We start from the raw sequence: 16489 nt of genomic DNA on the forward strand, positions 1-16489 counted from the left end.
ACCGCCACTTGTGAGTTCCAAGCCTAAAAAATGGTAAGAGTAAGACCGTGCTTGGCAGAGTTCACTTCTGATATTTATATATCGAATTTAAAATTAATAGGATAAAATATATTTAAATATTTGTTTTAAGTTTAAAATCAAAAGAAAATGTCTTAACAGAAGACCTTAAAATATTTAAGGCTTTGGCTCTAAAAATTTATAGAGTTAAGATGGAACTAGAGCCCACCAAATAGACCATAAATATGACACGGTGTAGAGTTTCTTATTAAAAAAATATACCTAGTACTAGAACTAATGTGATAATGTATATGGGATATTTTTCCTTATCACGGAGTAGTATAATACCTGTATTTACAATCAGGACTGAAACTTTTTTTAGTAGTACCAAAATGTCACTACGAAGCTGTGAAAGTAGGATTGGGGCGTTTATCATGCAATATTTTGGTACTAGGAAGTCGAGGAACGGCTCCATCGCTCCACTAGGATTTCTGAAGGACCATGTGCGTGTGTCATATATCGGTCCGTGCTTGGTTGGTGAATCTGGACGAGGCAATGGTACAGCAACTTATTCCAAAAGAAGGGCAAAACCAGTACAAGTTATGGTACAAGGTCTTTCCTTAAAAAATTATGAGAACCCTTGTGCCAGGTTCGACCGTTCGAGGTCTGGATCTGTGGCAGTCAAGTGCTGTTTTGGGCGCGGTGTGGCTCCTCGCGTCCGGCGGGGGCATGGTGAGCGGGTCGCCTTTTGCGCAGTTTGTTGCACTCGCGGCTGCCGGCTCGGCCGGGTTCCAGGCGGCGGTCACCGGGTGCCTCGCCGTCGAGCTCCCCATCGCGTGCGCATTCGAGCGCGCCGAGGAGATCTTGCTCCGGCGTTTCGTCGCGCCGCCCGTAGTCTGGTGGCCTAGCGGCTCCTCAAGGTTGGCTACTAGCGCGCACTCGTGGAGACCACTCGCGCCATGCCGGGGTTTCGTCGGGCAGTCCGTCGTTTGCCGGCGCTCTGAGCTTCGCAGGTTTGGGTCCCCTCCGGCCTTGGTTCTGCGTCGGTGGCTTGTGTCCGCAGTGTCGCCTTGTTTCTGCGCGTGGGGTGGGCGGCCGGATCCGGTGCGGTGGTGGCCGGATCAGGGTCGGTTTTGCTATTTTGGTGGTTCAAGATGAGATTAAAAATAGATTTTTATTAAATATAAATTTTAAAAAAAATTTATATATATAGTGGCTCAAAGTAATAGTGTTATATTTTTTTATATCAAATAAATAGCAGTTGCACGTACCATATAAAAAAATAGTATATCCCAGTACACAATAATATAAACAGAGAAATAAGATACAGACAAGACATATGACTATATGAGAGGGTAAAATAAAGATATATTTCTCAGTTAAGTCTATGTAATTGTCAACACCAAGATTAACAATTACGACTCCATCACCCAACTTGAAAACAAAAGCGAGTTTATCATAAATCTAAAACAAATATAAGAATATGATTATACATGTTAGAGAATATGATTATCACAGACGGACTCACCAATCACCACCACGGTCTGCTGACGGTCCACGGTAGTCGCCAGTCGGCACTCGGCAGTGGCCCGGCCCGTGTGTTGAGTCCAAACTGGAGAATACGTTCTAGAGGAATTATAAAGAATTTAAACTACTTCATTCATATCTCATGTCAAATCATGTGAATCTTTGCACGGCTCGATGATGTGCCGCTCTGCCGCTGCGTTCTTGGGTTGTGAGAGTTACCCACATAAATTAATTTTCCGATACAGTTGGCAGTCGGCAGGCCGTAGACGGCAGCACCGCAGCAGCCAGCAGTAGCAGGCCTGGTCGGCTGGGCAGTCGGCAGATGCCAGACGGTAGCACCGCAGTCCGCAACAGGCCTGGTCGGCTGGGCAGGCGGCAGCACCCGCTGACAGCCTGACGCTAGCGCTCGAGCCTCGGCGCTGAGTCGCCGATTAGGTTGGGCACGCGGCCGGTGAATCCCGTGATTGCGTCGGCGTCGAGGCAGTAGAGGCGTAGAGTAGTCAAAGAGTCACGCCGCAATACATCCACTCGCCCAGACCTAATTTTTTCAGTTTGCTTTTGGGCCGGACAGAACACATACACAATATACATATACATATGGGGGGCCCGGGCGGCCGCCCCGCTCGCCCCCCCCCCCCCCCACTAGGGCCGGCCCTAGGCCGAATCTGCGCGTCCGGTCGGTTCGGTGGCCTCTAGATCTGCGGGCACCGACTGCAGCGCCCAGATCCGCGTGATCCCACGTGCTCCCGCTCGTGACAGCCCATTTTTGTATGTCCCCGCGCCTCCCAAGTTGGCGGTAGCTATGCACCTCCTTTGGCGTGGAAACCCGGGGGCCAGCGGCGTTGTGGTGTGGTGTGGCGGCTATGTTGTGGGTGCTCTGGTTAAAGGCCATCTGCAATAGCCGCCGCTAGCGGTACTGGTGGCGGTGTTACGTTTAGCCAGTTCTAGCGGTGGTGTTTCGTGCGTTAGGCAAGTGTTTGACCGGAGTGTGCTCCGCTCTCAGTGCCTCAGTGGTTCCTCCTTTTGTCAGATTTCCTCTTTCTCCCATCCGGCCTATGGGGTGCCTGGTGGCGTGAGGGGTGAGCTTTTCTGGATGCGTGCTGTGCTTGATGTGGTGCTGGCGGCTTGGCTTCGTCCCACTGCGTCTTCAGTTGCCCTCAACCTCTGTGTCATGGCGGCTCCTCTCTTGCAAGATTCTCTTCTTTCTCTAGTCGGGCCTGCAGGGAGCGTCTTGGCATGGGGGGACTTTGGGGCGACACGTGCTCTTGGTGGCGAGGTCTTCGGGCAGGGGTTAGGTGTCTCGGGCGAAAGCCTTGCTTGGCTTTTGGTTGGGCCGATGGTGGTGGTGTCCTCGGGTGTCGCTTCCTCTTTGAAGGTGTTTGTTGTAGGTGCCCTCCTTTTGCCGTGGGATCTCTCAAGTGAAACATTGCCCGTGTCAGGATGGGCAGCAACGACGGCTGGTGCGTCATGACCTCCCTGGAGGCGTCGTTTGGAGGATCTCACATCATGTTCTAGTGACTGACGGTTGGTTGTGGCAGGTGCCTACTTTAGCGACGGTTGTGACTACACTAGCCCTCTAATGGGGCAAGTTGTTCGGTGGGGTCTCTGCTCTGTTGGTGATGCGCCTTTCTGCCCACGGATGACCTTTGGTGGAGTCAGAGCTGCTGCGTTTGGGCATCCGACAAGCTCGGCAACGACGACATGAGGTTGCCATGGACGGGGGAATAGGGTCATCTACACAGAGGTTGTGGTCTACTGTGGGAAGTTGGAGCGGCTTGGGTGTAGTGTGCGGCGAGCTTGGCAACGATGATACAGACTCCGCGTGTGTTGTTTTTGTGAGGAATCGTCCAAATAGTATTCGAACTAATTATTAGGACGATCATTTTCTATAATGATGTCCACAATGATTAACCGAAATAACATTCTGGTAGTTCCGGTATGTATTTACTTTAAGGATCAGAATACACGTCTTTACAATAAGCACATCATCACAAGACATGATAAAGAGCGAGTAATTAAATTGAGTTCAAATCTTTAAGTACAATTAAATTTACATCAAAATGCATAACTCGAATGTTTGCTAGAGTAGCTATGCAATGGAATAAGTTACATAACGATAAAAGATTTGTAGCGCCATTTGCCCTAAGGTGTCACTCTAAAATAACGTGTTCGTTGCCAACATCGACGGACGTAAAGTAGACAAAAACTATTTTTTCTTACCTGAAAAGCAAACAAAGCACGTGAGTACGAAGATACTCGCAAGACTTAATCAATAATATGCACTTATAAATAGCCTGACTTCAAGGAGAATTTATACGGGTAATTAGCAATGGCTCGATCACAAAGGTTAAGTAACTTCATATGCAAAAACAATTTGGACTCAAGTGTAATCACCTACACCTAACCAAAACATCCTTGTATCCGGAGACCATCAACATAATAAAATTGTAAGTTGTACCATATCAATTCTTCATCAACATTACCAAATATGTCCCAATATTCCCTCACACCCAATAACGAAACTCTACGATCGATGTAAATGGACAGAAGCATGCTCATAACTGAGAGCGTGACAATTCAAATTGTTTTTACACCCCACATAGGTTACATCTTTACCCACACAATACGAGAACCATTCGTCTTGCGTCATCCGCTAAAATGCACACAAGGGGATACCCGTGTTAACCTTTTCCAATTGAGCCCCGACCATTTAAACATATACCTATAGGTGTGGAGGTCCACTAGAGCTACTCCTAGATACCTTTACAAGTTTATTATGTCCACAACATCTTTACCTTTACCCTAGTTACGTCTAGAGGTGTGGAGATAGCTAGAACTATTTCTCGAACAAACTAGATACCTTTACAAGTTTATTATGTCCACAACATCTTTACGATGTTGCCTCTACAAGCCTATTATACCTACGCCACCATAGGCCAGCAAGCCAAAAGGTCGCAGTATTCGGATTATCTTACCATTATATCGATATGTGGTAATTACGGAAAGCGCCAAAGCCAACTACAACAACGGTCGGTCCTTAAACGATTCTAACGGGCCTATAGCATCCGAGACTCCTTTCTCGAGCCATCCCTATTGCCCGTCCGAACCTCGCCCCATCCTTACTAACTTACAAATCCCTCCATTATCATTGTCTTTGTGAATAACAGTAAGCCCTAAGCTCGCAAACGATGGTCAAATATGAATGTATGTGATGTCGTCTAGAGGGTGGTGAATAGGTGTTTCCTGAAATTTAAAACTTCACAGCGGATTACAGAGTCCGAATACTCCGGGTCAATTCGGAGATTCCAGGTTGTATAGGATCTAGATACTCCGGGTGAACCCGGATAGTCTGGAAATAACAAGAAATTTAAAACTATGAATATTTAAGTGAATATAGTTGAGTCTATGAGTTACCATAGTTTCTAATTGATGTATGAACTTCTTTTCAACAACCACTTGCGATCACAAACTCACAAACAAGTAGATTGGGGCAAATCGCCCAAAAGATCAACTAGAACAAGAAAGTATGCGTGAAAATAAAGAAGACAAGTATTTATTTCCCGAAGCTAAATGCTCAACAAGGTCATCCGCCTGTATCAAACTAGATGCCCCAACAACACTACATCCCCCATCTTGAAACATTGACCGGGTGATTCCCCTCATACAAACATCAGCAACCACCTCCGTGCAAGAAACTTGATAACCTTTAACTCATTCCTTGTAAAGCTTCCTATCATCCTCTGATGCCAACTCCATCAGCACATAGTAAGCCCTAGCACCATCGCCATCAAACCTTCCACGAATGCTTACTTCGCCTTCCACCACACCCATATTCAACAATGACATAACTCAAACAACAAGGTCATTAAAGCAAGGTTGGTTCACATTTTGTTGCCACTTCTTCCCTCATCTTATCAAACTCTCCATTTTAATTAACCATGTCATCGGAAAATACATGGACAACATGATCCATCTACAAAACACACTAAACAAACTCATAACTATGCTCAAAATAATTTTAATTGACCTAACTACATCATCATTCGATCTGCAAATATGACCACATAGCCAAAACACTACACAACTCGTGACTTGCACTATATTTCAAACTAATTCATGGACTCCCACAAAAATTTCACATGCATTGCAATCTACACAATAGACAATCCTAAAAATTCATCAATTGAGGATATGTGATGTACGATCCTAACCAATCACGATATTTTCCTCCAAAATCTACACTACAAATCACCCTAAGCACCCTAAACTATTTATTTAACAAGTTCGTTAGATCGGCGGTTCACCAATTTTCGACAGTTGGCGCTGTCCATGGGGCCATGAAAAAAACATTGAAGAATCTACATACAAGATGTCATCGATATTGCCCAAAGCTTCGACGAGAATCACTTTTAGATGAAGGGTTCTACGATAATTTTACCCCTCTCCCTGGCAAGCTGATGATTGATTGGGTGAATTTTGATGCCGAGCTTTCTGGCAACGATGCTAGCGACCATGTAAGTCAATTTATGGATCAATGCGCTAAGGATTATGTTATTGATTTCGAACCACTCGACTGCCAAGACAACTGTGAATGTCCAACTCACAATAAGTTGGGATCAACCCCTGTAACTTTTAACAACATGGATTATCAAGATACCAACCTGGAGTAATCCGATGAAACATCCATGATAGATCTGGACACCTCCTATAGCGAAGATTACCCCTAAGAAGTTTTCTCTATCGAAGACAGGGGTGATGATCTGGGTCATCATGACAACGACCCTACAAATGGACAGGGTCCTTCGACCCCGACGGCAGGCAATGGTCAGCCCTAGGCAGGCACACCACCCTCGGTCCTTTATGGAGCCCTAATCTTACCGTCTCCTGAACATAAGTAGGGGGCTGATATGAGGAACTGTCCAAATAGTATTCTAATTAATCATCAGGAGGATCATTATTCATAATCATAACCTCAGTGATTAACTAGAATACCATTTTGGTAGTCCCAGCACGTGTTTTATGTCTAAGATTGGAACACATGCCTTTCCAACATGTATATCACAACATAGCTTAAGAAAGAGAGAGTAATTAAAGTTATATTACAAGTTCTTAAGCATGCAACTATTTGCAACAGATTACACAAGGAGGAACTACGCAGCGGAAAAACAAAACTTAACAACAACAAAAGGAGAGTGGAACCATATGCCCTTAGGCTCCACCCCAAAAGCTACGCCTCAACAGAGTAGGATGCACAACTCTTGCCCACCACCTGCATCGGCGGGCACGAAGTAGCCAAACAACGCATCACCCTCACCAGCAGAACCTGAAAGCGTAGGCATGAGTATGAAGGTACTCGCAAGACTTAATCCATATAGAACACATATACTTAGCTCGACTCCAAGGATTATGCATTGAGCTGTTAGCAAGAGTAGACCACAAGGTTAAGTAAAACATATACGGTAAGCAACCTAGACACATATGTAGGAGTATCTATACTTAACTCCAAAAATAACTACCTTTCTACCCTATAGACCACAACTTGAACGTGTATGCATAGTAACCAAAGTACCTCAACAACAAACCACCAACCAAAACCTTCATACCATAACCTTATCCCACATTCGTAAACTCTACGACCAATACAAATGAAACAATAGCATGCTCATGACCGATAGCGCGGCAATTCGAATTGTTCTTATACCCTGTAGGGGGTACAACTTTACCCACACGACTTGAGGACCATTCGGCTTGTTCTACTCATGAAAGTACACAAGGGGGTACTCGAGTCAATCTTTCTCATACCCGGAACCACCCACTTGCAATGCCCCTATGACACCGGGGTTACCGTGAGCGTGTCTCGGACACCTCCGGCTCCCCGCCACCTTGCTTCTCCTTTTCTTTTTCTCTTACGCATCATAGAGCCGCAAGGCAAGTGTTGGCATGGCATAAGATAATCGGCTTACCTTACCATTAGATCAGCATGTGGTGAGTACGGAAAGTGCTAGAGCCAACTGTACCGACGGACGGCCTTAAATGATGCAAGCGGTCTATAGCATCCGAGCTCCTCTCCCGAAGATACCCCTAATACCGCCCACATCTCGCCTCAATCTCATATCTCAACCATTAATCTCAACATCATCTTTGTATCTGTAACAGTGATTAAGCCCTAAGCTCGTGAACAACAGTAGCACCGTCGCTCGACTTCTACCGAGGACCTAAGAATTGCTAAGAATTTCGAAAAAACCTTGAAACTAGACAACAACTATATCCTTAAGGCTACACGGATAAGGATTCATCAATAAGTCAAGGTAGAGATAATGCATCAATATAGGTTCTACCCATATCCCCGACACTGGACTCAACACATGCAAACATACATAAAGCATGATTTATCAATTTTAGACTCCATTTAATTTGGACAAAGGGTGCAGTATGCTTAGATGCTTGCATTTCTGCTCTGGGGTTTGCCTGATACTTCCTGAACAGAACTCGCAGAAGTGGTGTGCCTCGGCGTCACCTTCGATCACACTCGCGTCACGCTCCGATTCTTCGTTCGCTACTGAAGAACGCATTCAATGATGAGCACGAATGACATGCAATGACATATGCTCCATAACGCATGACAAGGTGGAGATGCCGTGCATAATGACATGAGTTTTAAAGCCTCAAAATTTTCTTAATTTGGATTTATGTTTCAGCATCTACTCATTTTCCTGGATTAATTAAGCTTAACACAAAGCTTAACCCTAAATAGGAATTTAATAATGTCTAACATGAGGGTGATTATTTTTAATGATCAGGGAAACAATTAACAAGATTTACAAAATTGATTTCATCAATTTTGGAGCTACCAATATTTAACTATGGATTAATAAAGCTCAAACCTATTTTTATTAACCCATGCAATTTAAATACACATTTCATAGCTCCCAGTATTTGTAACATGTAGATACTGATCATATAAACCTAACAAAATTGGTTTCATGATTTTTGGAGCTATGTACAATTTTCTATGTATTTTACAAGTTTCAGCCGAATTGTGTGTTGAGCCAAAATTCAATTTCACATTTTCTCGAATATCCGAATTAAAAACAGCCCGGAAATCTTTTTGTACACCCGGCCGGCTAGCCACAGTCACTGACAGTGGGCCCGGCGGATTTTGACTCGGGTCATAATTGAACGAGCGCGGGGCGACACAGTACCGGCGGCACGGCGAACTCGCCGGCGGCGAACGGCAGCACGACGCGGTTAGCGGAGGGCACCGGTGGCACCAGTGTGACACAGGGGACTCGATTGAGGGACGTGTTGTCACCGGCGACAACCGGAGGGCGGCCATCGACAGCAAACAGCAGCAATCAACGGCGGCGGCTCAGCCAAGCACGCCGGTGGCCAAACGGCGACGTAATCGACCCGGCCGAGTACTCCTACAACATCTACGCAGGCACGTTGACTCAACAGTGCGGCCAGTTTCTGACAGGCCCGACGGTGGCCTGGCCAGCAACATGTGCCGAGGTGGCGGCGGCGAGTGGCTCACGCGAAGAAGCGCACCAGCGATAGGCAAAAGGGAAGACTGCGCGTGCAAAGGGTTCAAGAGATCGCGGGGAAGCTCACCACGGTGTTGGTTGGGCCGGAGAGGCGGTGGCTCGATGGCTCGGCAGTGAGGTGCAGAACTCGGTCGTCGGAGACGAAGAAGAAGGCGTGTGCGCGCGAAATCCAGCCGGGAAGGGTGGGGTCTCGGAGGGGAAATAGCTGGGGGTGTTTCGTAGGCCTTCCTCCTTGCTTCACACGGCTCGGGCTCGAGGGAGCTCATCAGTGGCACTGCAGATTTGGCGGCAGTGTGGTGCTGCACTCTGCTCTGCTCTGTGCGCGCGGCTGAGTGAGAGACGGAGCAGAGAGAGGCCGAGGGGAAGGAGATAAGGGCGACACCAGCACCTCGGGGGAGGGAGCACGGCGCCGTGCTCAACTTGCTGGCGACATGGCTGGCCTCCAAAGTCAGCAAAATTGGTGGCCGCCTAGAGCAGTGCTCGGCGAGAGAGGGGATGTGAGAGGCAGAGAGAGGGATGACAGGTGCGGCTGATGAACAGTGACCGACTAAAGAAAAATATCATTACCACTTCTTTTACTCAAAAGAATATCTTCCCATGGTCCAAAAATCATGGGACAAATTTTGTGTGAAACCATAATTCATATGCAACCCATTTTAACTAGTTTGACCCATAATGCCTGAGCCTATTTCAAACTAAAATCCTCCAAATATGCTAGCTTTTCTAAATTGTGGTAATTTTTATGCCTTCAAAATAATTCCCAAAAATTTGGGAAAATTCACTTATATTCTTCATATTATATGGAATAATTTCTAAAATTGTTTCCAACATAATGTTGTATAGCAATATTGTGAGTTGCTTAACAATGTGTCAATTAACATTGGTTTTCACAATTATGTTTAATTGAAAATGCATGTTCATAATTCACCAAAACAATCAAGCATGATGCCAATGATGTTTATGATGCTTAATGACATGCTTAAGCCATTTGGGCTGTTACAGCTGATCGCTTTAAGTTTGCAACTGCTAAGATAATCCTACTTTTATAAGAAGCCCTTAGGCGCCCTCCGACCACATATCGGGCTACCGCAATCTGTAAGGATTGGATGAACTTGACAGTTGACTTAACACCGGAGATCATCATCCAGGTCAAGAATTCTCATTAGGCCCTAGCCGAAAATAGTGCTAATAGGGGCAGACCAGGCAATCTCACATCGCAAGATGCACCGGACTCGGAGAGGCGTAACCTCAGGAACAAAGCTTCCCGAGATGACAATCAGGCAAACAACCGCCACCAGACCTCGACAGTCAAAGATCATCCGATTAATGACTTGTGTGAGGTCATGAACAACCGACAAAGGCACCCAAGGGCTTCTGAAGAGGTTTCACCTACCCCACATCGATCTAATAGGGAACGCCCCAACATCAATCGAATCGGGACCGATCTCCAATCTCTGTGGGAAAGACTCTCAAGGATGCTGGAACCAGGCAAGGTGCCATCAACAGATGTCTGGCCCTCTTCCCAAACTACAGAACATAAGCTAGCCGGCAAGGTTCCACCCCAGGATGATCGATAAATACAATGGAAGTACAAATTTCATTGAGTTTCTCTAGATCTATACCATGGCCATCCAATCGGTTGGTGGGGATAAGAAGGTAATGGCTAATTACCTCCCTACCACCTTTGAAGGGGAAACCAGGACATGCTTGACCAAAATACCGCCAGCAATAATCTACTTTTGAGAGTAACTTTGTGATGTATTCCGAGCCAACTTTCAAGGTACATACGTTCTTCCTAGCATGGAAAACGATCTCTGTCGTTGCATGTAGAGGTGAGTGAAGCCTTGCATGAGTTTGTATGCCGTTTCAGCGATATTTGGAACAACATCCCTAAGGTCAGCGATTGTGGCGTCATACAAGCATTCACCTAGGGGGTTAGGATCCAGAGATGAGTGGAAGATATCGCCATCCAACATCCCGAGATGGTTAAGGAGCTCATGAAGGTCATCGATGAATCTGCTAAGGTTGAAGACACACTTCTCTTCATCAAGGGGAAGACTCAGGGCATCAAGCGCCCTCAACACAGGCTTGAGGGTGACAAGGCAAAGTCCAAGCACAAGAAGAACACCAAGGGAGGTAAGGGCAAGAAAAATAATTCTGAAGAAGTTTTTGCAAATTTGCCTAGCACCTGTCCTGACGAGCGTCCCTGTTCCCCCCCGGGGCAAGAGCTCTACACCAGGCTCTGGTGAATGTTAAGGTAAGCCCTAGTGCGACCTCCACCAGACCAATAACCACAACCTCCACGAGTGCCACCATTGGAAGAAGATGGTCAAAGCGAATGTTGAGAAAATGTCCAAGAGAAAGAAGATCCAGGTTGCAACCCAAGCAGAGACTCCAACTTGGATGGCAGTGAGGACGATACGGACCTGATGTCTTTCCATCCGGATGAACAGATGATCGACCACATCTTTGGTGGTTCCGTATCCTATGAGTCCAAATGGCAATACAAGACGGTGGCCCAAGAAGTCCCAGCAGCCACCCCCCAAGGGTTGCCAGGCTGTTAAGTGCTCAAATGCTTAAATCTTCTTCGACCAAGTAATAACTGCAGGTTACCTGAGTCCTTATTGATGGAGGGAGTTCCCTGAACATCCTCTTCGCTAACGCACTTGAAGGAATGTATATCTCCTGGTCTTCTATTAAGCTGGTTACTCAAGTTTTCCATGGTATAATACACGGATGTTCGGTCACTTCAATAAGCCAGATATCGTACCTATTACCTTCAGAAAGAAGGACAACTTCTGGACAAAAAAATTATATTCGACGTCATCGACTTCAAGTTGGCACAATGTGCCATCTTGGGAAGACATACGCTCCCCAAATTCATGGTAGCCATGCATTACGCTTATCAGTGCATGAAGATCCCAGGACTCGAGGGAGTTATCATCGTCTGGGGCTACACAAAAATAGCATTGCGCTGTGACAAACGGAGTATAGACATGGCCATGCAGCATCAACCCAATAAGGAGACAAAAAACTTGAGGTATAAGGCCATCGTGAAGTCCCATAGTGAAGTTAAAGTAGTTCCTCTAGACCCGACAGAGCCATCCAAGAGCGTTCGATCGGCTCCAATTTGGATCCCAAATAGGAACTCACGCTTATCATCTTCCTCTAGGCAAACATTGACGTGTTCGCCTGGCAACTGTTAGACATGCCCATGATCCCTAGGGAGGTGATTGAGCACAAATTAGCTATCCAACCAAATGTAGAATTGGTCAAGCAGAAACTCCAACAATTCGCACCCGAATACCCGATCAGAAAGGAGCCATTAAAGAGGAAATCAAAAAGCTAACCATGGTAGGGTTTATTCGACAGGTGGATCACCCCGAGTGGTTCGCAAATCCCATCATGTTGAAAAGTCAAATGGCAAATGACGTATATGTCAAATTCATTGATCTCAACCTAAGGACGTTTTTCCTCTACCATGATTAGATCAGTTAGTCGACTCCACCACTGGCTACGACTATCTAAGCCTTCTCGATGCTTACTCTAGCTATCACTAGATTAGCATGCATTCAGAGGATGAGGACAAGACCTCCTTTATTACTTCGTTTGGAGTTTATTGCTATGTTAAAATGCCCTTCAGATTGAAGAAAGCTGGTGACACATACCAATGAGGATTGCAGATAACACTCCATTATTAGATCAGATGGAATGTCAAGGCCTACATCGATGATCTCGTCATCAAAACCAAAAAGAAGCAAGATCTCATCTCTAACCTACAAGAAACATTTGACAACTTGTGCAAGAATCGAGTCATGCTGAACCCACAAAAGTGTGCATTTGGAGTTACCACGGGGAAACTACTCGGCTACCTGGTGTCCTATCAGGAAATAGAAGTCAATCCTGAGAAGATCAAAGCTATTGAAGAAATGCAACCTCCCAAGTTAGTGCAAGAAGTTCAAAGACTAACCGAATGCATGACAGCCCTCAGCCGGTTTATTTCTCGGCTCGAAGATTGAGTACTTCCTTTCTTCAAGTTACTAAGACAACATGATGAGTTTGAATGGTCAAAGGAAGCAGATGAGACATTCAACAATTTGAAGACGTATATTTCTTCCCCCCTGTGTTAATCTCTCTAAACCCTAATGAAGATTTGCTCTTATACATCATGGCCAGACCACGTGCTGTAAGTGGGGTATTGGTGGCGGAAAGAGAAGCGCAAGACAAAAAAGAGAAAAGCCAGCGACTGGTATACTACATCATTGAAGTGTTCCATAGTCCTAAAGAACGCTATCCGCAAGTGCAAAAGCTACTATATGTTGTATTGATGGCCTCTCATAAGTTACGACATTACTTCTAGGCTCACAAGATTACCATACCATCAATATTCTCATTGGGCGAGATCATGCACAATAGAGATGCAATCGGCCGAATCGCCAAGTGGTCTGTTGTACTCAGAGAATTCGACGTCCATTTTGTACCTCGAACAGCAATCAAGTCACAAGCACTTGTTGACTTCGTGGCTGAATGGACAAAACCAGATCAACCCTAGGATGACCATGAGAACTTATCAGATATATGGACTTTATTCTTCGATGGATCACTCACGCTTCAATGTGCGGGGATTGGGATTATACTAATCTCTCCAATAGGAGAAAGCCTGCAATACGCTTTGCAGACTGATTTTTCGGCCATGAATAACATAATCGAATATGAGGGTCTGCTCGCTTTACTATGAGTAGCTTCTGCTCTTGGCATCCGCCACCTGCTTATGAAAGGAGATTCACAGTTTGTGGTAAAGCAAGTTAGCAAGGAGTATCAAACCTAGGATAAGACCATGTCGGACTACCACGCAGAAGTGAGGAAGCTAGAAAAGAAATTTATCAGACTTGAGGTCAAGTATATCCTAAAGAAGGACAAATGTCTCGCCGATAGTTTTGCCCGCATAGCATCCTCATGGTCTCTAGGACAACCCAGGATTTTCATAGAAAAACTCTCCAAGCTATCTGTGAAATCATCAGAGAATGCAGCTGACCGAATGGTGGTCTATGAGACCTATAACCAACTCGGGGCTCACCAAGGATTGACGCCTCAGAAGGAGTCAGAGGGGGAACTCATGGCTCAGCTTGAAAGCAAAGTTCTGTGAATGACCGCAATCCGTAAGTACCTTCAAGATCGAGTTTGTGCCTAAGGATGATGCACTAACTGAGTAAATTTCCTATCGATCCAAGATGTATACTTTGGTGGACGGCGTTCTTTATCGAAAATGCGATCATGGAGTACTCATGAAATGAATCTCTCAGAAGCAATGTAGAGAACTACTCAAAGAGATCCATGGAGGGGTGGGTGGAGCTCACGCTTCCTTTCGAACCCTGGTCAGAAAGGCATTTAGACAAGGTTTTTATTGACCTACGATTCTCCCTGATATGAGTAAGTTAGTAAAAAAGTGCACGAGCTGTCAATTTCATAGCAGAAGAGTATATCAACCCACTCAATCCCTACATAATCCCCTTGCCATAGCGATTCGCAACTTGGAGAGTGGTTTTGGGGCCCTTCTCGATAGCGCCAGGGGGCTTCAAGTTCCTATTCATCGTAATTGATGCCTTCACCAAGTGGATTGAAGCTAAACCAGTAAAAAAAACACATCAGTGGCAGCCAAGAAGTTCATCATGAAAAGCGTCATGACAAGATTCGGTATCTCGAGTAGGATCATCACCGATAATAGCACTTAGCTCTCTATCGTGGCATTCATCGATTACTGTGAGAAACTCGGTACTACAGTCTGCTTTGCCTCTGTAGCACATCCACAAAGCAATGGACAGATCGAGTGGGTGAACGGCCTAGTACTTCAAGGAATCAAAATCCACGTCTTCAACTGCCTAACACCCTATGCTAAAGTCTAGGCTTTCGAGTTGCCTAATGTACTCTGGGCATTTCAAACGATGTCCAGCAGGGCGACGGGTGACACACCTTCCTTCCTAGTCTATGGGGTCGAAGCAATGCTGCTTTGTGAACTAAAAATCAAATCTTTCCAAGTCAAACTATACGCCAATAAGGATGAAATCCCAAGAAGATAGGATGACCTCAATATTCTTGAGGAAAAAAGAATGCAAGTGTTGATAAGATCACCGTGGTACCAACAAGCTCTTTGATGCTACCAGGACCTGAACATCCGTAAATGATCCTTCGAACCCAGAGATCTGATTCTACGACTCGTACAAAGCCACAAAAAAAAAAGAGCAAGAAGCTATCTCCGAAGTGGAAAGGTCCCTACAGGGTGGTCGAATCCAACTGACTAGAGTCGTATATGTTAGCTATGGAGGATGGTCAAGTCCTTAAAAAATCTTAGAATATCAATCAGCTTCGCAAGTTTTATGTGTAAGTATTTAGCATATATTTTGTAAATATTAGTTGCCATATTATCAATATATGTCTTTTACCAGTTTCGAGACAATGCCTTAAAAAATTGAGATAAGCCGCTATTCGGGAACTTACGCCCATACGTGCACTCGGATTTCTAAGACTACCAGTCCGGGAATCCTTCCCTGATAACTAGTCAGGGGCTTCACGTACACTAGGATTACAAAACTTATCATGCATGCCATACTTCTGACAAGAAAGGGAAAACTGTTTTTAGGAATCACATAAAACCTTATCATGTCCCGGAGGTGCCTGACAGCTAAGACATTCTCCACTCGGAGTCTGACCTAAGGTGATCACGATGAACATTCTGAAAGCTCCCTATTCTACTCGGAAGATACAAAGGCCGAACACTTGTTTAAAAATTTCTTTGTATCCACGAGAAGATTCATAGTCACACACGGGCATTGCAATAGAAATAGAAACTTTTTATTTAACAAGATTTTGAGCTCTTTTTTATAGATAAGCTAAGGGAAAGAGGATTACAAGTCCGAAAGGACCTACTCAACAAAGAGGAAGGAGAGTCTTCGACTAACAAAGCTTCATCGACTCGGCAAGAGGAAGGAGAGACTCCCTTGTCTCTCTCCAATCATTGGTGCCAACGAAGGAGACAAGGTCATCAATGTTTTGGCCCCATGTTGAACTCATCGGAGTCGATGACATAGGGTTTGGTAGAGGCATTGTCTCTCCACACTCATCGTTGGTGTCATTGCTTCGGCTACCCCCTCTGGCCTTCCCTGTTGGAATAACACGAGGAAGGAGATGATGAAGAGGGCGGTGTCTTGTCATATTTATTGGAGATGCTACCGGACGTCTCCCTGTTCTCCGCCTCAATCACTGCTTCTTCCTGCTCTATTTCTGCCTCCAAAAGATCCCAGTCCACCTCATCTTGGACTGGTGACACCAGAGGGCTTGCCATCTTTAGCCTAACACTGTGAGTAGCCGCCCTCTCTTCAGCCTCCTTGTTGGAGGAGAAGTCAATAACCTCCACCACCGAACTA

General features: G+C 45.4%; 1 protein-coding gene across 1 annotated transcript in view; it reads left to right on the forward strand.

Annotated features, from left to right (window-relative positions):
• The first annotated feature begins 552 nt into the window (after positions 1-552).
• The window catches only part of LOC133884736 (uncharacterized), a 39295-nt gene continuing 23358 nt past the window's right edge, over positions 553-16489 (forward strand). Inside the window, exons 1-2 of the mRNA XM_062324279.1 lie at positions 553-609; positions 679-917. Coding sequence (XP_062180263.1) covers positions 553-609; positions 679-917 — 296 coding nt within the window. The remainder of the gene's footprint in view (positions 610-678; positions 918-16489) is intronic.

Source organism: Phragmites australis, chromosome 1 (assembly GCF_958298935.1).
Source record: "Phragmites australis chromosome 1, lpPhrAust1.1, whole genome shotgun sequence".
Lineage (NCBI taxonomy): Eukaryota > Viridiplantae > Streptophyta > Magnoliopsida > Poales > Poaceae > Phragmites > Phragmites australis.